The sequence below is a fragment of the Bolinopsis microptera genome, chromosome 2 (assembly GCF_026151205.1).
Source record: "Bolinopsis microptera isolate Bmic1 chromosome 2, MBARI_Bmic_1.0, whole genome shotgun sequence".
NCBI classification, from domain to species: Eukaryota; Metazoa; Ctenophora; class Tentaculata; order Lobata; family Bolinopsidae; genus Bolinopsis; species Bolinopsis microptera.
The window spans coordinates 19,764,364-19,783,405 of record NC_087073.1 but is presented as its reverse complement, the minus strand read 5'-3'; the positions used below and the strand labels follow the sequence as shown (position 1 = coordinate 19,783,405).

The 19,042-nt window shown below is 37.5% G+C and overlaps 1 protein-coding gene across 2 annotated transcripts in view; it reads right to left on the bottom strand.

The window, feature by feature from the left end:
- The window catches only part of LOC134811886 (aldehyde dehydrogenase, mitochondrial-like), a 48,633-nt gene that overhangs the window by 24,133 nt on the left and 5,458 nt on the right, over window positions 1–19,042 (bottom strand). Inside the window, exons 2-10 of one of the 2 annotated variants that reach the window (XM_063818998.1) lie at window positions 17,272–17,366; window positions 16,900–17,004; window positions 16,556–16,696; window positions 16,313–16,442; window positions 15,322–15,512; window positions 14,983–15,096; window positions 14,721–14,823; window positions 14,427–14,513; window positions 14,141–14,238 (exon numbers count right to left, since the gene is read on the bottom strand). In XM_063818998.1, the coding sequence (XP_063675068.1) occupies window positions 14,141–14,238; window positions 14,427–14,513; window positions 14,721–14,823; window positions 14,983–15,096; window positions 15,322–15,512; window positions 16,313–16,442; window positions 16,556–16,696; window positions 16,900–17,004; window positions 17,272–17,366 (1,064 nt within the window). Of the gene's footprint in view, window positions 1–14,140; window positions 14,239–14,426; window positions 14,514–14,720; window positions 14,824–14,982; window positions 15,097–15,321; window positions 15,513–16,312; window positions 16,443–16,555; window positions 16,697–16,899; window positions 17,005–17,271; window positions 17,386–19,042 lie in introns of those variants that run through there. The other variant, XM_063818997.1, reaches the window with a different exon arrangement.

Genomic DNA, 19,042 nt, shown 5'->3' with positions numbered 1-19,042 from the left:
AAGGTATGTTATAAAGTTATAATATAGATTAATTGTCTTAAAAATTGGTCAATGTTCTCCCATGTTCTCATTGTTCCAAATCTCAGATTAACTGCTTACTAACCTTATGCCTTACACATTTTACATCACATAGGTACGTATTATTTTATTTCCTCATCTTTGCCTTTGTTCATAAGAGGGCCTCTATGTATCGTCTTCTGAATGTTTGCAGTTTTCCTGACATTGATTTGGGTGTAGCGTCTAGTGGTAAACTTATGTCTAGTGGTCTAAGTTTTTATGTCTAAGTTTTAGGGAAGTTGGGAAGTTTTTGGTTAACAATGTTACGTCAGCAGACAAGTGGGCTCAGAAATGCTTGTGAAACAAGGTCAAAAGGAAATCGCGGCACGTGCGGAATCGAGATTTTTCCCATTCTCCGCGACAAATCGCGATTTTTGACGTTTGCCGCGAAAAATCGCTTTTTTCTCAGATCCTAGCGACAAATCGCGATTTTTCAGTTCTCCGCGACAAATTGCGCATTTGTCTTTTAATCTGAGGACCAAATTTGCGCATTCTCCTTTAAGTCCGAGGGCCAAATATCACGTTCTTTATAAGGCTGACCGACGACTGAACCCAATTGAACCTAGTTCCCACACAGTTAACAGGGCACCGAATCAGCTTAATTGGGTGCCCAATCAGCGTAAATCTTAAAACGACAACTGAACCCAAATTTTCCAAATGATTACGCTAGTGTAATTTTGACAGAATAGCTATTTGTAAAACTGATAACGGAGGGGGGGGGGGGGTTTCAAACATCTGTAGACTAGATTAATTCATGAAGGAGTAACCAGCTTTACCAAATTATGCGCTCAACTAGAGGCCAGCAGCTACAAGAATAATACCCGAAAACCGTGTTTTTGTGTAAGGTAAAGGTACTTTCTGCTTTTCTGGTGACAAACATACAACATACAATACATGGGCAGGTCTCTCCCGAACGGTGGGATGGCCTGAGGTGCTTATCTCCTTTTCAGTAACCCTAAGCCACTCTATGCCGAGGCACTATACTAGCTGTAGGGGGGTTAGTCCTACGAGCCTAAGAGTGTGTATCACCAGCCGAAGCTGTACCAAATCACAGCTTGGTAACTGGCCGACTTGCATCCGACCGGATTTGAACCCGGGTCTTTTGCTTGGGAGGCGATCGTGTTACCACTACACCACCCGGCCGACGGATTGGAGTCATTCTCAAAGTAGTACAGGCTTTGACAATACCATGTTTGAAGAGCCTTACTGATAGTATTTAGTAATAGTTATACTTATACTATAGGTACATTGCTATTAGGGATGAGATCATTCCAAATTTTGGTAGAGGTGTACTGAAAGTTCTGTTGGGAGATATCTACATTCTAATGTCAGTAATGGGATCAAACGAAGTTTTTCATTTTTAGGGCAGAACTTGAAAAGATCTATAATGGACTGAGGGACATCAAATTTAAGGATTTTGAATAGTTCCATAAATGTATGATACATGTGCAGATTCTCCGGATTCATATTCTTCTGCTCAGTGAACAGCGGTTTAGTGTGTTCTAGACAGTAGTTCTTGCTAGCCATAATATATGTTTATTATAAGTTCTCGAACGTGCACATTTTAAGTTGTATTCTTTATGATCAAAATCGGGGAAGTTACCAAATAGCAGTCTTATACATCGCTTTGCAATTGCACCAATTTTATTCTGCAATCTGCCTGTGTTTTGGGATTTTGATTCCAACCCAGCAACTTATAAAATAGCTAGTACAAGCTAAACATAAAGACAAGGTGCCGTTCTCTTGTGTATAGTGCCGTTCTCCATACGGTTCGGCTTTGTATTAGAGATTCCTTAAGGCACACTGATCAAGAATAGACGACTTCAAGTCTCCGTCCTACTCCGTTTTATCGATCCGCATCTAACTGGATGTAATAGCTTAGTTATATACTATTGTTTTGCTTATCACTCCCTAATCTAACTAAACTAATGCCGGCTAGTTTAACGAATATATGATATCTAACTTAGCTTTGAAAATACATTATCTTTCGCCGCGATTTTGCCTAGTTTGGCTTGTCGCAGCGCCGCGATTTTTGGCCTAAATGATCGCGATTTTCTTTTTTCCTTGTTGTGAAAGTGGATTCCTGGAAACCAATTTTTCCACGGTTCATGCTTCCCTGATCATTATGATCCTAACAGATTTTTTTCGGTTTTCTGAATTACGTAACTAGTAGTAGTACCTACTACCTACCTCTCGATATACGATTTTGGAAGTTTTTCCTGAAACTACTGTTGTTCATGTTTCATACTACTCCGGGGGGGGGGGGGGGGGGGGGGGGGGGGGGGGGGATCATACAGTCAGTACCTTACTTGACGTTGGGGGTATTAATAACACAAATTTGGGTATAAAATCAGTCTAATCTTAAATGATTAGATTTATCATGATCATGAGCCATTTGCCAAGTATCTGTTTAATTTGTTCAACGATCTGGTGCGTATTTTTAGACTTTTATTGGGCGGTATGATCGGATACCGGTCCTCTACCGGTGCCCTAGCAGCAGCGGCATTCGCTCGCCCTACCTTGAAATCAATGTAAAGAATTAATACAATGACAATGTAAATAAAAATAATATCAAAATCAATTTATCTAAGGGGGCTCTGATAAAGATTTTGTCGAAGAAACTTTCTAAAATCATGATGATATTGTCGCCGTGAATCGCATGATGGCGGCAGCTTGAATGGCACAACTTTAGTAGCTGCATTCGTCTGTTTGCTGCGAATGATATCTACCAATGATAATGGGTTTACCAGGATCCTGCACGATAAAAAATATTTGAACTTTGTATGAAAAGTTTAAATTTACTAAAATTCCACAATCCTTTGCATCATTTCAGGATTTCATTAAATTTAAATACCAAATAACGGAGAAAGACTAAATACCAGTAGATTTAAATTCATTATTATTAAATTTTAAATTTTGGAACTGAAATTATGGCAACACCCATTTGCAACCGTACTATAAAGAATAAACTTCACGAGGTTGCGGAATATTTTGTTAGCTTTGTTCCTGCTCATGGACCTTAAGCTTTATTATCAATATCAGCTAATCAGCTGCTGCAAAATTATTGGATAGCGCAAGATTTCATATTGTTTTCTTAAGAATAAGAATTTATTGTTTCGATAGCTATTTCTGATCACGAATCCTATAAATCCTTAACTTTTTTACTCTGAGTCTATACTGAAAAGCGCTAAATAAATGTGTCGTACCCCCACCCCCCCCCCCCCCCCCCACACTACAAGCCTGTAGTCTGGCAATCCTACCAACATGAGACAAGCTAGCCAGTAGGCAGTATTACCATGTGGTGCCCATATAAGGTAACGCTTGTCGCTTAAGCTCTTAGCAGTGCGGAGTTTAGGGTTCTGTAAGCTTGGAGCACGACTTTTCCCACGATTCTGGTCACGCTGGCAGATTAATATAATTTGTGATCTAAGTTACTGTAGCGTAATCAGATATATCAGCAGTGCAATTTTCCCAGTTTGAATTTTTTAACTTGAAAGAGGCCCCCATAAATTTTCAGCCGTCTAAATTGTCAGCACTCTAAATTTTCAGCTCTCTAAATTATCATTTGTCAGCCCTCTAAATTGTCAGCCCTCTAAATTGTCAGCCCTCTAAATTGTCAGCCCTCTAAATTGTCAGCCCTCTAAATTGTCAGCCCTCTAAATTGTCAGCCCTCTAAATTGTCATCACTCTAACTAAGTTATGAAACGGTACTGATTTAATTTTTGTCACAGTTTTTGTTTTAAACATTATTCAAACTGGGGTGTTATTTACAGGACAAATCGTTACAGATTTTTGAAATATGCTTGTAATCCTATTACAAATGGTTAAACGAATACTTTCTTTGATTGTATAGGATTTAAGTCTCTAAAAATCATTGACAAACAATTGAGATTCGAATGTTTTCTTTTTTTAATTCCATCTTGTGCCTGAATTAGATACTTTCCATATTCACGATGAAATCTGGCAGGATATTAAGAGATGGCTGGTGCGGCGGTAATAACGGAAGCAGTGTTGGCGGATCCAGAGGCATTCGCAAACGCAGCAAAAACTATTGTTTGTAACGTATGGAGAGCAGATTAAAAACGTTGGAAGAGCCATAGATGTGTTGGTTAAAGCTCGGAGCTTCATTTCCAGCACGAAAACAGACCACGCTTACATCTTAAATGTGTCTGACAAGGAGTTCACCTGGCACTGCTACAACGATGCGGCTCCGGTAAAATGGTGCACGATGTTCCAGAGTCACATGGGAGCTCACTGTGCAGTAGAGGTGCATTGCGCGGGCTGGGGAGCGATGCACATTTACAAAAACAACGAGAATCCGCCCTACACGGTGAACCGCAATAGTGTTTACATTTACGATGGCAGAAATGTTTCTATCTTCTTTGATAAGAACACTTTAAAATAGACAGCATTCGGTTGGAACTTTCATAACACACAGACAATAATAATAAATATATCATGATATAATGTTTTAAGTATGTATAATATTTTATAGAGACCAATGAACAAAATTAAGCAACTCATTTTTGTGAACGTATATGATATAATATAGTTTATGTATATTATTGTTTTCTCGTTTAAAAAATAAAACAGATACCTAGCTTATTTTTAAAAAACTTTTATCAAACCCTTCAACATATAATAATATATAATTTATATATATATATATATTTGAGACATTCAGTGAAACAGTAAAACACGAAATTCACATTAAGCTATCGATTGTGTAATCTTTACATGTCTCATTCTGAAAGCAAGTTTATTAAAATAACTGTTCTATGAAGTAATTTAAAAACATGACAAAAATAGATCAATACTGAGATGGGAAATTTGTGAGTAAGTCTCATTCAAACATAAGATATAAACAAAAGATGCAGAGGTGAAAGTAAACATCAAAATGCAAGTGTCTGTGGAAAGATTAATATTAAAACATATCATATAAAGGTCAATTTTTTATTTCATTAAGAGCACTACGTTTATTAAGTCCTCCAAAATCACTGAGGGTCATAAGCTGGTTTTGCCAAAATGATTCTCTTTCTTTAGCAACCCTACTTCTATCTTCTAAGGTTAAACATTTTATAAAATCTAGCTTTTCAAAAATAATAACCTCTATCTGATCGGATAACTCATTGTCAAACGTTTTTAAGGGCTCTTTGGTAAGATTATGGAACTGGTTATCGTTAAAATGACAAGAAATTTCACAACTCCTAACCGCTTTCCTAATATGTGATTTGTGGTTCTGCCATCTGGTCTTAAAATTGTTAACTGTGCTTCCTACTGAAGCACGTCTGCAGACTTTATCCCTTACTAGATAGCACACCCCTACTGTGTTGCAGTCTAGTTGTCCAATGATGTTAACAGTGTACCCCGAGTGGTAGCTCTGAGCTGTTTTTGATTCACAAATATACATTCTACAGGCTTTACATCTGGAGTTACAATGATAACATCCCCCCTCTTCTATACTAGTAGGCAGAGCCACAGTTTCAGTGTTAGAGTTTAAAGCTATAACATTACTATCTTCATGATACTTACGATCTTCTGAAAGTTTACTCAGAACTAAAGTTTCTTTGATAGTTTTATTACCACGATATGAAACAAATACTTTACTAGGCTGGATCACAGACTTTAAAAGGGGGTCTAGGCCAAGGATAAATTTATTCTTGTTAACTATTTTACCAATTGGAGGTAAGTTAGGGTCAAAATCACAAACTAAAGGAAAACATCTTTCACTCTTCTTACTATTAGAGCTTGTAAGAGCTTTGTCCTTTACAACTTTTAAACAAAATATTAGCAAAATATAACAGCTGTAAGAATCCTAAACGTTAGTGCACTGTGCAGTCAAATAAATGAACTGCGATAATGCATTTGACAGTCAGTCACTGCAATTTATTCTGCAACTTATTTTTCAATTTTCACTGCCACACTTAGGCGAAATTCCTTGCGCACCGCGTACTAAAATTACTTGGATTTCTACCGCTTTGATAAATGACTACATGAAGATGGGGAGTTAATATTGTTGATTTATATAATATAGATTATTTATTCTTTAGTGTAGATTAACTTTATTTTTATATATTTTACCAAGTGTGAAGGATCAACCATACGTTATTGATATTTTTGAAATATTTAATAATACATTGATATAATAATAAATGATTGTAATATTTTTATTGAGGCACATGCCACCCCATCGCGGGTTTACTACTACTACTGTAAGGTTTTTTGAAATCAGATCATCCCGTTTAAGTAACTCAACTTTCTCAAAGGATTTATGGATAAGATCTTTATTGTAATTCCTATCTTCTAGATATTCACTAAATTCAATTTTACATTTCAAATACTCTTCTTCCTCTGAACAGTTTTTGAACACTCGATGTGCTACTCCATATGGAATATTCTCTGCTATGTGTGTAGGGTGGCAGGATTGTGGGAGTAAATAGCTATGGGCATCACTAGGTTTGCAGTACGTCCTAGTTTCTAGCTTGCAATTTTTCGAGTAAATAAACAGGTCTAGAAATTCAGTCCCCTCTGTAGAAGGTGTCGACATTGTAAACTTGAGGTTTGGATGGTATTGATTGAGCCAAAGTAGAAACTGGTCTAGCTTCTCCAGTGACTCAGTCCAGGTGATGTATATGTCGTCACGGTATCTGCCATAGAACTCAGGGGTTGTGATTTCTTGGCTCTCCACGATCTTACTGTCCAAGGGGCTGAGAGCTGAGTCTGCATACTGGCAAGCATTATTTGGACCCATCGCAGTTCCACTTGTCTGTACATACATGTTGCCATTGAAAACAGTGATGTTGTTATCCAGGGTTATCTCCAAAGCTTCCATAACGCAGTCTGTGGAGAAAAGTTTAGTACTTCTTTGGTCTAGTAAGGTTCTACAGGCTGGTAGTCCAATCTCCTTTGAAATGCTGGGGAACATGTTTACAATATCAAATGTAACGTGGTAGATGGTCTTCCCAGTCAATCTTCCTGACTCATTGAGTTCTTTCATCTTCATAAGTAGATCATTAGAATCCATGAGGCAGTGGGGCAGGGTTACCTTCTTTAGTTCTTCTGCTGTGAATATTGAGAGGTTCTTGATGTAAGAGTTACATCCAGTGCTGATAAGTCTCCCAGGGTAGTTTTTCTCTGGTTTGTGAGCTTTCAGGTTCATGTAGTTTACTCCAGGTTCATTTTCCTCTTCACTAGGTGTTACCCATTCCATAAAGTTTGGGGTCATGCCAGGGCAGTCAGCATCTGCTGAGTATTTCAGAACCCACTCTTTAATGGTGATGATGGTTGTGTGGATCTGTTGTTGTTGATCCGATACTTGTTTGAAAGTGCTCTGATCTTTTAGAGCAGCTTCTACTCTATTGATGTAGTCTGATTTGTCTAACACAAAGAACCCAGTCCCTTTATCAAATAATCGAATTACAGCATCATCCCAGCTTTTGAGCTCTTGGATTGCTTTTGTAGTCTCCTTGTCTACATTCCTAGGAGCTGGCTTTGGTTTTCTAGGGTGATTAGATATCTGTTTCTTGACATTGCTGATGAACAGTTCTAATGCATGATTACCACTGTTAGAGAAATTCTTCTTCTTTGAGGTTTTTATTCCTAGAACTTTCTCCATTTGCTTTACCTTCTGGTCAAGGGTTTTCTCATGTTCTTCTACATTTTGGGTGGGGATTACAACTCTACTGAGGACGAAACTCATTCTAAGTGAGTTTGCCCAGGAGTTTACATCTTCTACTAGTTTATCTCTGTTCGTTTTAGAAGGAGTAACTGCAAATGATTCTCCAAGGTGGAAGACAAACTTATGAGCATTTGTAACTGTTTTGGACGAGAGATTAATGACAGTTTTGTCTAATGCAGCTTGGCTGACATTGTTTCTGTTAAGTGGTCTTGATTTTATCCCATCCCTCCTGTGTTTATGGACAGATTTCCTTTTTCTAGGTTTAGTGACTTTTGCTTTTTTCTCCTTGCGCCTACGAGTTCTCGTTTTGGTTAGAGATATCCTGGGTACTTCTGGTTGTTCTGGTAATGAAGTATAGCTGTTTTTGATGTATACCTCTGTTCCATTCACCTTGTCTCTATTTAACTTAGAATCGTGTGTTTTCTCACATTCCAGTTTCTGTTGGCGGATCTTGTGTTGGACAGTAGCCATACCTCTCTCAAAATGGTTTGTTGGCACAGCAGTTTTAAACTCATTTTCCAGTTTGTAGTAGTTCTCTCTTAGTCTGTTTGACCAGTTGTGGTAGTAGAGGATTAAGATATCCAAGATTCTGCTAGCTGTGAATATCATCATACTGGCGGTCAACTTCTCTAAAACAGGGTCTCTGACACTACACTGAAATTGACACTGTTCAAAGATACCTTTTGGTATTGTTGATTGTTGCTTGCTTTTCATAAGGTAGAAGTACTGCTGTTGTATACGGATGTTTTTCCTTCCAGCATTAGACAAAGCAGCAATAAACCTATCGGAAGTGTTAGTAGGTCTGTGGTACATATTTTGGGGGAGACTTTGTTGCGATGAGTGTGGAGAGTGTATTAACAAAGTTTACAGACTGGTGCACATATATATACTTTAAATTAAACTTTACGGGAATCTACCCAGCAACGGCATAAAAACACAAAAAATTCACCAAAAACTGGCCTTTCGATATGAACAATTTCAGCTCTCAAATGAAGTTGAAATGTAGTTGTTATAGTCATTTTAGAACTTTGATTTAGGCTATAGTTTAAATATAATTAACGTCGGAAGAGAGGAAAAATTGACGATAGAAAAATGGTGCTATTTCATCAAAGTTTGACTGCGTCGTCGTAGCAACATCAAAAGATTGAGTAAGCACAGATTATTGATGTGCGTTTTCATGCTTTATGATAATTGATCTAAGTTGTGACTAACTCACGCTAATAGCAATAGCTATTCATAACTTTGGTTGTGATAAATGTTTTTTGATTAAAAGGCATTAATAGTAAGGGGAAAAGTGGCATTCCGTTGGATTTACATGTTCACAAGGATTTAGCAACGGAATATGGTAGTTAGAACCCCTACGAACATAATTAGACTTGTCACCAATTTTGTATCTCGACAGAAACACCACTTTTTACCACTTTTTACCACCTTTGTACCACCTTTCTGGTTTGCCAAATATCTTTAGTTGTGAACGTCGTAGAAGGCTGGAAATTAACCTAGAATGTTTATCTTATCAAGGAGTAAAACTTTTAAAAGAAAAATTTTTACATCGGACAATCAGCTAATTGGATAATTACCAATTAGTTAATTACCAAAAAAAGTGAAAAATTTTTATTGGCTCAAAATGATTAAAATCGTTTGAAACACGGAGAAATGTAGTTTTTAGAAAAACTTCAAAACTTTTTCACTTACAAATTTTTTTCGAGACTTGGAAAAATTTCGAAAATTTGAAGAAAAAAAAATTTCCGCCAAAAGTGATAAAATTGCATGAAACGTGGATAAAAATGCTTTGCAGAAAAACTTCGAACCTTTTTAGATTGGGGAATACTAAAATCATCAATATTTGAAGTTGGAGTTCAGTAAATCTCGGCATATTTTAGTAATTAGGAATAGCTTAGCGGAAAGGGCTGAACCTGAAAAACGTTAACCACACAATATTAGAGTTTCATAACTAATTACAATACAGCTTTATCAAATTCCACATAAAGAAACAGCACAAAAGGACCGTTTAAGATCGAACCAATTTTACCTGCTGTATACTATCATTTTATTGATTTCAATGATCAAAACTTCTCTGTACCGTCAATCTTGCCAATCTATACCGGGTATCTGAATGTACCGAACCTCTCAATGCTATCTCCAGCTCTATCCCGACCCTGGCAATGACATATGCGGGTTATTCGAGGTATCTTGCATAGCAAACGAAGCGGCATGTGCAATGTGCATTCACAACACAAAAAAGCCACAGTGGATGATGGAAGGTATATTTACACTTCCTATACCCCCCTATAATACCGGGCCTCTTGCGGGAGTGACAAAAGGTGCACAGTTAAAAGAAGCCCCTGTGAGAAATCGCATTTCTTGCACAACTGGGTCTAATTATTATAGAGGCAAAGAAGAGGTCCGGTACATTCAGATACCTGGTATAGATTGGCAAGATTGACGGTACAGAGAGGTTTTGACTTTTGATCATTGAAATCAATAAAATGATAGTATACAGCAGGTAAAATCGGTTCGATCTTAAACGGTCCTTTTGTGCTGTTTCTTTATGTGGAATTTGATAAAGCTATATTGTAATTAGTTATGAAACTCTAATATTGTGTGGTTAACGTTTTTCAGGTTCAGCCCTTTCCGCTAAGCTATTCCTAATTACTAAAATATGCCGAGATTTACTGAACTCCAACTTCAAATATTGATGATTTTAGTATTCCCCAATCTAAAAAGGTTCGAAGTTTTTCTGCAAAGCATTTTTATCCACGTTTCATGCAATTCGATCACTTTTGGCGGAAATTTTTTTTTCAAATTTTCGAAATTTTTCCAAGTCTCGAAAAAAATTTGTGTAAGAGAAAAAGTTTTGAAGTTTTTCTAAAAATTACATTTCTCCGTGTTTCAAACGATTTTAATTATTTTGAGCCAATAAAAATTTTTCACTTTTTTTGGTAATTAACTAATTAGTAATTATCCAATTAGCTGATTGTCCGATGTAAAAATTTTTTGAACAAAAGTTTTACTCCTTGATAAGATAAACATTCTAGGTTAATTTCCAGCCTTCTACGACGTTCACAACTAAAGATATTTGGCAAACTAGAAAGGTGGTACAAAGGTGGTAAAAAGTGGTAAAAAGTGGTGTTTCTGTCGAGATACAAAATTGGTGACAAGTCTAATTATGTTCGTAGGGGTTCTAACTACCATATTCCGTTGCTAAATCCTTGTGAACATTTAAATCCAACGGAACCCTTAAATCGACCACTTTTCCCCTTACTATAACTACTGGTCAACTACTGGTCCAATGAGCGGGAAACGGAGAACAAGCTCTGGTGACGTCACAGTCACGTAACCTCAGGCTCATAATCACGTGACCTCAGACCCAATCAATTGGGTTCTGGCCTGGTCAGCCCCCTGTCACCCGATCTTGAGGTGACATACAACAACAACACAACAATGGCGAACCTAGCAAGCTAGGATCGAGGGGCCGATCTCCTTTTCTTTTGCGGTGCGGCCACGGTCCTTTCGGTACAGATTTCCCTGCAGCATAGTCAGGACGCAACCCCAGGCATATGCACTCGTGTTATTTTCGCAGCTCTAATGAGAGCCACTACCATTCACACCATGGTTTGGTGAGTGACGGCTGCCCATCAATTTTGAAATCTTGGCCCAACTAGCTGACATACGACACCTCGTTAACCCAATCAATGTCTGGAAGGCTGCAAATTTTCACATGCCAAACTCACAAGGGTCTTACGGAGTTGTGCAAGATAACGATACATAGATGCCGCAGAATTATGAGGACTACCAGATCCTGGTGGAACCTAATCGATCCATGATATCATGACAGGCCCTAATCAACTAAGGAACAATTGGAACTTTACCGTCATCTTCCGAAAACTTCATACTTTTTACAGAACGGAGCTAGATGATGAAGTGAAATTATAATATAAATGATATCAAATTCCCGCGAATATAGCTGCATTTGGATGAGCGGGTTTCTAGTATATTATCTTATTATCTATCTGAAAATAAACTCAAATTGCAATAAAATTCGTAACTTCCTTATATAGATCAATATGTATTGTCTTAGACAACAACTAGGCCCAGACTCTCAAAAACAAGGAGTTCACCTGACACTGCTACAATGATGTGGAACCGGTAAAATAGTGCACGAAATTCCAGACGTGCATGGGCGGTAACTGTGCAGTACAGGTGCAAGGTGTATACCTTGGGCTGGGAAGCAATGCACATTTACAACGACAACGAGAATCCACCTGCACCCTACACTGTGAACCACAAAAGTGTTTTCCTTTTACGATGGCAAAAATGTTTACCTTTTATTTGATCCCTACAAATAGACAGCTTTATACTTTTATAATTTAAAAAAATATATAATAATACAATTTAAATAAGTTTAAGATTTTAAAAGGTAACAATGAAAATGCTTCGTCAATTTAGTTATTTTTTCTATTAATTTAGCTATTGGTTTAGTATTGTCTCCTTTGAAAGGACTCAACGTGACGAGAACCTTATCTTAACACACATAAATACCAATTAATTAGCATAAATACCAATTAATTAGCAATACGATATAACTATATAAACATGAACAAGCCATATTAATTAATAGTTAGCTTACACTTGGATCAGTGACGTAATCAGATATAACAACCAGTCCCACAGTATCTTGAAATAGTAATAATAGAACTGCAACTAGAACTCACAATATCACGGTGCATTACTTCATGCCATTACTTCCTGCTGTTGTCTCATTGTTTAACTGAGATTTAAAATAGCTAACTTCCTTGCTCCTTATACCATGTTAATTGTAAACGATGATATTATTGTTGTTGTTATTGTGGAGTGTCTTCACAAAGCTTGTGGGACGTGGGTCGAACCAGTCTTTTCAAGGGTTCAATTTGTTATTTTCATAGTTTTTTATAACGTTATTAAAACCAGGAAGATTTTTGTTGTAAATGTTGGTGCAATTTCCTGTTTTTTGTGAAAATATACAGGGTGGGCCAAAAGTAACGTTACATACGTTTAACGTGACGAACGTAATTCGAATGGCCAAACACAATTCAATAAAATTTGACTCGAAGCGATTATCAGAACTATAAAATAAATGCGATAATGAACCTTCATTCGAAAAAAAAATGAACATGAATATTCTTTGATTTAACATATTCCTCGAATGAGTGGTAATAATATAAATAATTCATACCAAAAAGAATTACCTCAATCGGGCAATCAGTGATTGAGCTATAAAGGCCAACTTTTGGCCCACCCTGTACTAAAATATAAGCACTGAGGCTTATAAAAGTATTTCACTGTACCGGCCTAACATATCAACATCTTTATAAGTGAGATTTGAATTAAATAATATTCCAGCGTTTACATTTTGCCCAGGAGGCAGAGCTTGGGTAAGGATTGGTTACTTTCCATTATATGTACATAATAATATCTGACAGTAAATTTAGAGATGGCTGGTGCGGCGGTAATAACGAAAGCAGTATTGGACAATCCGGAGGCATTCGCAAACGCAGCAAAAACTACTGTTGAGGCGTATGGAGAGCAGATTCAAAACGTTGGGAGAGCCATAGATGTGTTGGTTAAAGCTCGGACCTTCATTTCCAACACGAAAACAGACCATGCTTACATCTTAAATGTGTCTGACAAGGAGTTCACCTGGCACTGCTACAACGATGCGGCTCCGGTAAAATGGTTCACGCAGTTCAAGAGTCACATGGGCGGTTACTGTGCAGTAGAGGTGCATTGCTTGGGCTGGGGAGCGATGCACATTTACAAAAACAACGAAAATCCGCCCTACACTGTGAGCCGCAATAGTGTTTACATTTACGATGGCAAAAATGTTTCTATCTTCTTTGATGCCAACAATAAATAGACACTGTTGGGTTTCTACTTTCATAACACACATACAAGGCCAATACATTTATTTATATCAAATATTATTATTTTATGTTTTAAGTAAAAGATTTTAAAAGACGAAAATTACAAATCTTAATTGACTAATTTTTGTCCATGGACCACGTTATATATATTATGTATTATATTATTATATTATTATATTATGTGTATTATTATTTACTCCTTTGAAATACTAAACTGGTAGCTTATTTTGTAAAGACTTACACCAAACCTGTCAAGTGTCAATGTACATACTTGAGAAGAAACTCAATTTGCAACAATGTGGGCAGATACTGGTAACCACAACAACTACTTTCTTATACAAAAAATGCATACTGTCTCCGTCTATAACAAATATGCCCAGACTCTCTGAAATAAGGCAAACAAGTACCAAAATTCCTTAACTTGGAGCAAGAAATTACCTCATTCCCTAAACTGCCTGCAAAGGCAGGGACTAACTTTATCTATTGAAATCTATTGAAATACCTGAGGACCGTGATTAGTTTTGGGATCGTAAGGGTCTCCCAGGATACGGTTCTGAGCCTTCTCAACCATCTTTTCAACAAACTTCTCATACATTGTCTCTGGTAATGTGAGGTTGAAAGTGTCAACTGTCACGTAACAGATCAGTGAACACTAAACATGGACTGGACATTATACATTATACATTATACATTATACATTATACATTATTATGTTATAGTGATCAATATTAAGTTTCTAATTGAATGTTTTATTTACGTAAAGAAGAAGAAGAAGTGGCCTATCTTACCTTGTACGTAGAGGCGTGTACCAGCACAGCAGCATTGGCCAACATTAAAGAACACAGCCATGTGTGAAGCTGCAACTGCTTGATCCACTGAAATGTGACAAATATTTTAAGTAATTATTATTTTAAACTCCACTATATAACTATATACTTATATAATATTCTCATAATCTTCACTAATTTTTCAGCCTGCCGCATGTTATTAGCCGGTTTTAACCATTAACCATATTATGGCTGTTTGGATAAATTAAAACTGAAGTTAAACACGTTTATTATATAGATAAAAACTGTACGTACGATCACAGTCGTCAAAGACAATATTAGGAGACTTTCCCCCGAGTTCTAGGGTGACACGTTTCAGGTTGGACTTTGCAGATTCCATTTGGATTATCTTCCCTACCTGATTGTGATAGAAGTGTATTAAACCGATAAAAACTTTAAATACATCTATGAAAGTATTATTGGCGTTATTCACGCTAATAAACCCCTTAATATAAAAGACAATTAAAACATTTATAACAAAACGTTTCTCTCTCAAGTATGAGTGTGTTAAACTTACCTCTGTTGAGCCAGTGAAGCCGACCTTTTCGATATCCATGTGACTGGCAATAGCACCACCAGCAGTTGGCCCGTAGCCAGATAAAATGTTGATCACTCCATCGGGAAATCCAACCTGGATTATCATTATGAACATTGAACCTGCTAATACTAAATAATTAATTAATGAAATAATAACCATGGTCCGTCTTTAAAATACGCTTCACACTGGTGACTGGCGAATCTCTTTTACTTTGGTTGTTGCACAATGCAAGTTAAAAAGTGCGGTGGTCTGATAAAATACAAAAGACGTGAATGATAGCAGGAAAGGTGATATCCAAGTCCGACCCCCGACGTTTACCTCTTTAGCAAGTTTAGCGCAGTAGAGAGCAGTGAGCGGGGTCTGTTCAGCCACCTTCATAACACACGTGTTCCCACAAGCTAGGATAGGAGCTATCTTCCAAGCGAACATAGCAAGAGGGAAGTTCCAGGGGGTAATACCACCAACCACACCCACAGGCTCGTGTCGAGTGTACACAAAGGTGCCTCCATCTGGGGGAAGTGGTGGTGGTTATTGGAGTGTGTCAACTTTGGGATAAAACTTAACTATTGAAATAAATAATTTCAATTCCTTCTGCTGAATTTTTTTAAGCATGTACAATACCCGTCTCTCTGGAGAGCATGTAGTTTCTAGATAGGAACATTATTGATGGGCACATGTACATTGTACATTGTACATGTATATTGTACATTTTACATTATACATTGTACATTGTACATTGTACATTGTACATTGAACATTGTACACTGTACGTGATCAATGATCAAAGTGGCTATTCTCACATTTATCCAGTGGCGTAATGAAGGGCCCTGCTGACCCCGCTGTGCAGGGGGGCGCCGTCTTAGGGGGGCGCCAAATCTTCGTTTGAATGTGGGACAATTTCGAAAACTTAACTAAAGTACTAGCAAAAATGCGCGTTTTACTCTAGATACACACTTTTTTAGAGATTTTACCGGCGTATCCTCTAAAATCGCCTAATTTGTTCAATTTTAGGGAGGGGCACCAAAAGGGGAGGGGGCGCCAACAGGGGGGCGCCTTTTCGGCAGGGGGGCGCCAACAGGCAACGTTACGCCACTGCATTTATCAGTAATTTCGGAAGTGCTGTTATCTTAATACAGAATTGTACGTAATGGGCCTAAGCTTAAAAGGTTAGGCCCATTAAAAATGTTTTTCTATTTAATTCATTTGCTTTTTTAACGATCTGAAGTCAGAACATCTATTGAAAGAGTCACGTGGAAGGCACACATCATTATCATAATAATACTATTAAGCAGTTAACAAACCAACTAACCAGAAGGAATTGTCTTCCCGTGAACCTTGTCTGCCCATCCAGCATAGTACCTCAGAGTGTTGATAACAAGAGGAATGTCAACATGAAGTGAATCGTCGAAAGGTTTGCCGTTATCTAGAGTTTCTAGAGCCTGTAATACCAAAATACAGTGTGGTATTTTAAGATTTGAATAATTTAACTATGTAATTGAACTTAACTAAATAAAATATGAATTGTTTATTTTTGATAAACCCAATGACTTACAGCTATGTAATGTATATCTCGTTCAATAGCATCCGCCCATTTGTACATCAGCCTGCCACGATTACTTGCATTCATTGTCCTCCATTCAGATCCATAGTTAAAAGCTGACCTGGCAGCTGCCACGGCAATATCAACATCAGCCTGTTCATACCAAGTTATTACAAGTTTAAAGGAAGTTGTACAATCTATACTTATGTTAAGTCTCAAATAATACTTTTAAAACGAATTTAATGATAACAGTTGTTAAGATAGGGTATATAAGATAAGAAATTAATAATTTACTTGATCATGCCAGTTGAAGAATTTGGTGTCTAAGAATTTATAAAATTCGATGGTAAACTAACTTTGTCAGCTTCTGCAACATCGCAGATAGTGTCTCCAGTAGATGGATTGATAACTTCTAGCCTTTTTCCACTTGCTGCCTCCACAAACTCATTATTGATGAACAGCTGCAAGAGTTGATCAGTTCGACGTAGATTCATAAGATCACATTCTTCCTGTCTAATATGTACTGAATATTATGATCATAATATTAAGCATATTATGCTTAATTGGTTGAATTGATGAGTTAAGATAAAACAGTTTGGAAACCTAATTGCACATTTAGAGCAAGTTGGCAAAAGTGTGGTTCTTGCGATTGATTAACTATGATTGTGAGTCTTTACATATTTTGGTGGTTCCATCAATTCCCGAAAATACAAAATCAAATTACTTACCTTTGTTTGCTCAATCGGCACATTCTTGCTGTTGTAAGCTATGGCAGCAGCAGCAGTGCTGTGACAACGGAGGAGAGTTCTTGACAATTTTGATGCTATCATAGCTATAAACATTTTTTAATTTGTTAAAATTTTCAAATAATGAAATAAACCGAGATTAGGAATGCTAAAAAACAAAAAGCTCGGCCAATGAATGTAACTAAATCAATGGTATTATGTCAAACAAATTCACAACAATAACACAACTTACAAATCGGATTGAGATGGGTGTTTTTGATTTGACAGCACTACACTAATATCAGTTCAGCCATACACTAATAGCTCTCTTATCTCTTATCTGCTTTCTTATCTCGCCTTGTTTTACGACGAGATTTTGTGCCTCTCACCATGTAGTTTAGCCTAACATCATGGCAGCTGTGGACGACACGGAGATTGACGGTATTATGTTTAAAGCTGAGGATTGGATGGCAAAAATTATGAATCAGTTCGGTTGTGAAGCACCAGCTGACATGACTTCTGTACTGTGCAAACATTTTTTGCTTCAAAGGTCATTAAAGGATAAAGAAAAGTTTGATGCGTTTCTGTCAGAATCGTTTCATTTGGTTTTCTTTCAAAATGACAATTTAAAGAAAATGAAAAACGGATTAAGCTCAATCAAGAATCAGTTGATTGAGAATCAGAAATTGGGGCAGTATCGAGATAGCCCGACCACTGGTCCGCGGACCACTGTCCGCGGACCACTGTCTGCGGACCACTGTCCGCGGACCACTGTCTACCAGATCATATTACTGTATAATAACAGTATCCCCTGAATCAAGCAACAGGTGTTTGTGAATAGTTGATTGGTTACCAGATCATATGAATGGTATGTATGGTATCTTGGATGCAATTAGTTACGACTAGCATAATTAATTGTAGCGTAGTAAATTACTGGATCAAACTATTGATTACGATTCAAATGTGGTCTCTCGGATATAATTAGTTACGAATAATATTGATTGCTCAATGAAATAAATGATTACGATTGATTCAGGGGATACTGTTATTATACAGTAATATGATCTGGTAGACAGTGGTCCGCGGACAGTGGTCCGCAGACAGTGGTCCGCGGACAGTGGTCCGCGGACCAGTGGTCGGGCTATCTCGATACTGCCGAAATTGGTTATCAGCGCTCAGGAATCAATAATTGATTGCAAAGAAAAACAGTTGCAGAAACAGTTGCAGGCAGTGCAGACTGTCGTTAAAGACACAGTAGAAACTCAGTTTAAATCATACAGCGATGCAGTTCATGAAAACGTCATGTTTTGTCAACCTGAAAGTTCAGTCACCCCCAAGAGTTTGAAGGAAGTTGTCAAGTCTGTGGTGCAAGCAGAAGACCGGAGCAAGAACATCATGATTTTCGGTTTACCTGAAGAGTCAAGTAAAGACTTGAACAGAACTGTCGGAGACATATTTGCCCACATCCAGAAAGTTTTATATTTCCTCCCAGATGCGTTTTTTTCTAAATTCTGTGGCCCGCTCGCTTCGCTCGCAAGTTTGGGGAGGGGGCTGTCGGCGAGCGAAGCGAGTCTGGAGTCGACGTGTCCAATCCAGCTGCGCAGCGAGCGAAGCAAGCAAGCTGGAAATTTTTTGCGAAATAGGGTGTTTTAGACGGCATTTGGCATTAAAGAAATTTGTAGGACAGCAATAAACTGGGATTGAAAAGAATCAAGTACTCACGTAAATTTGGTAACTTCACAACAGCAATCTGCATTCTCCAATCAGAATATTT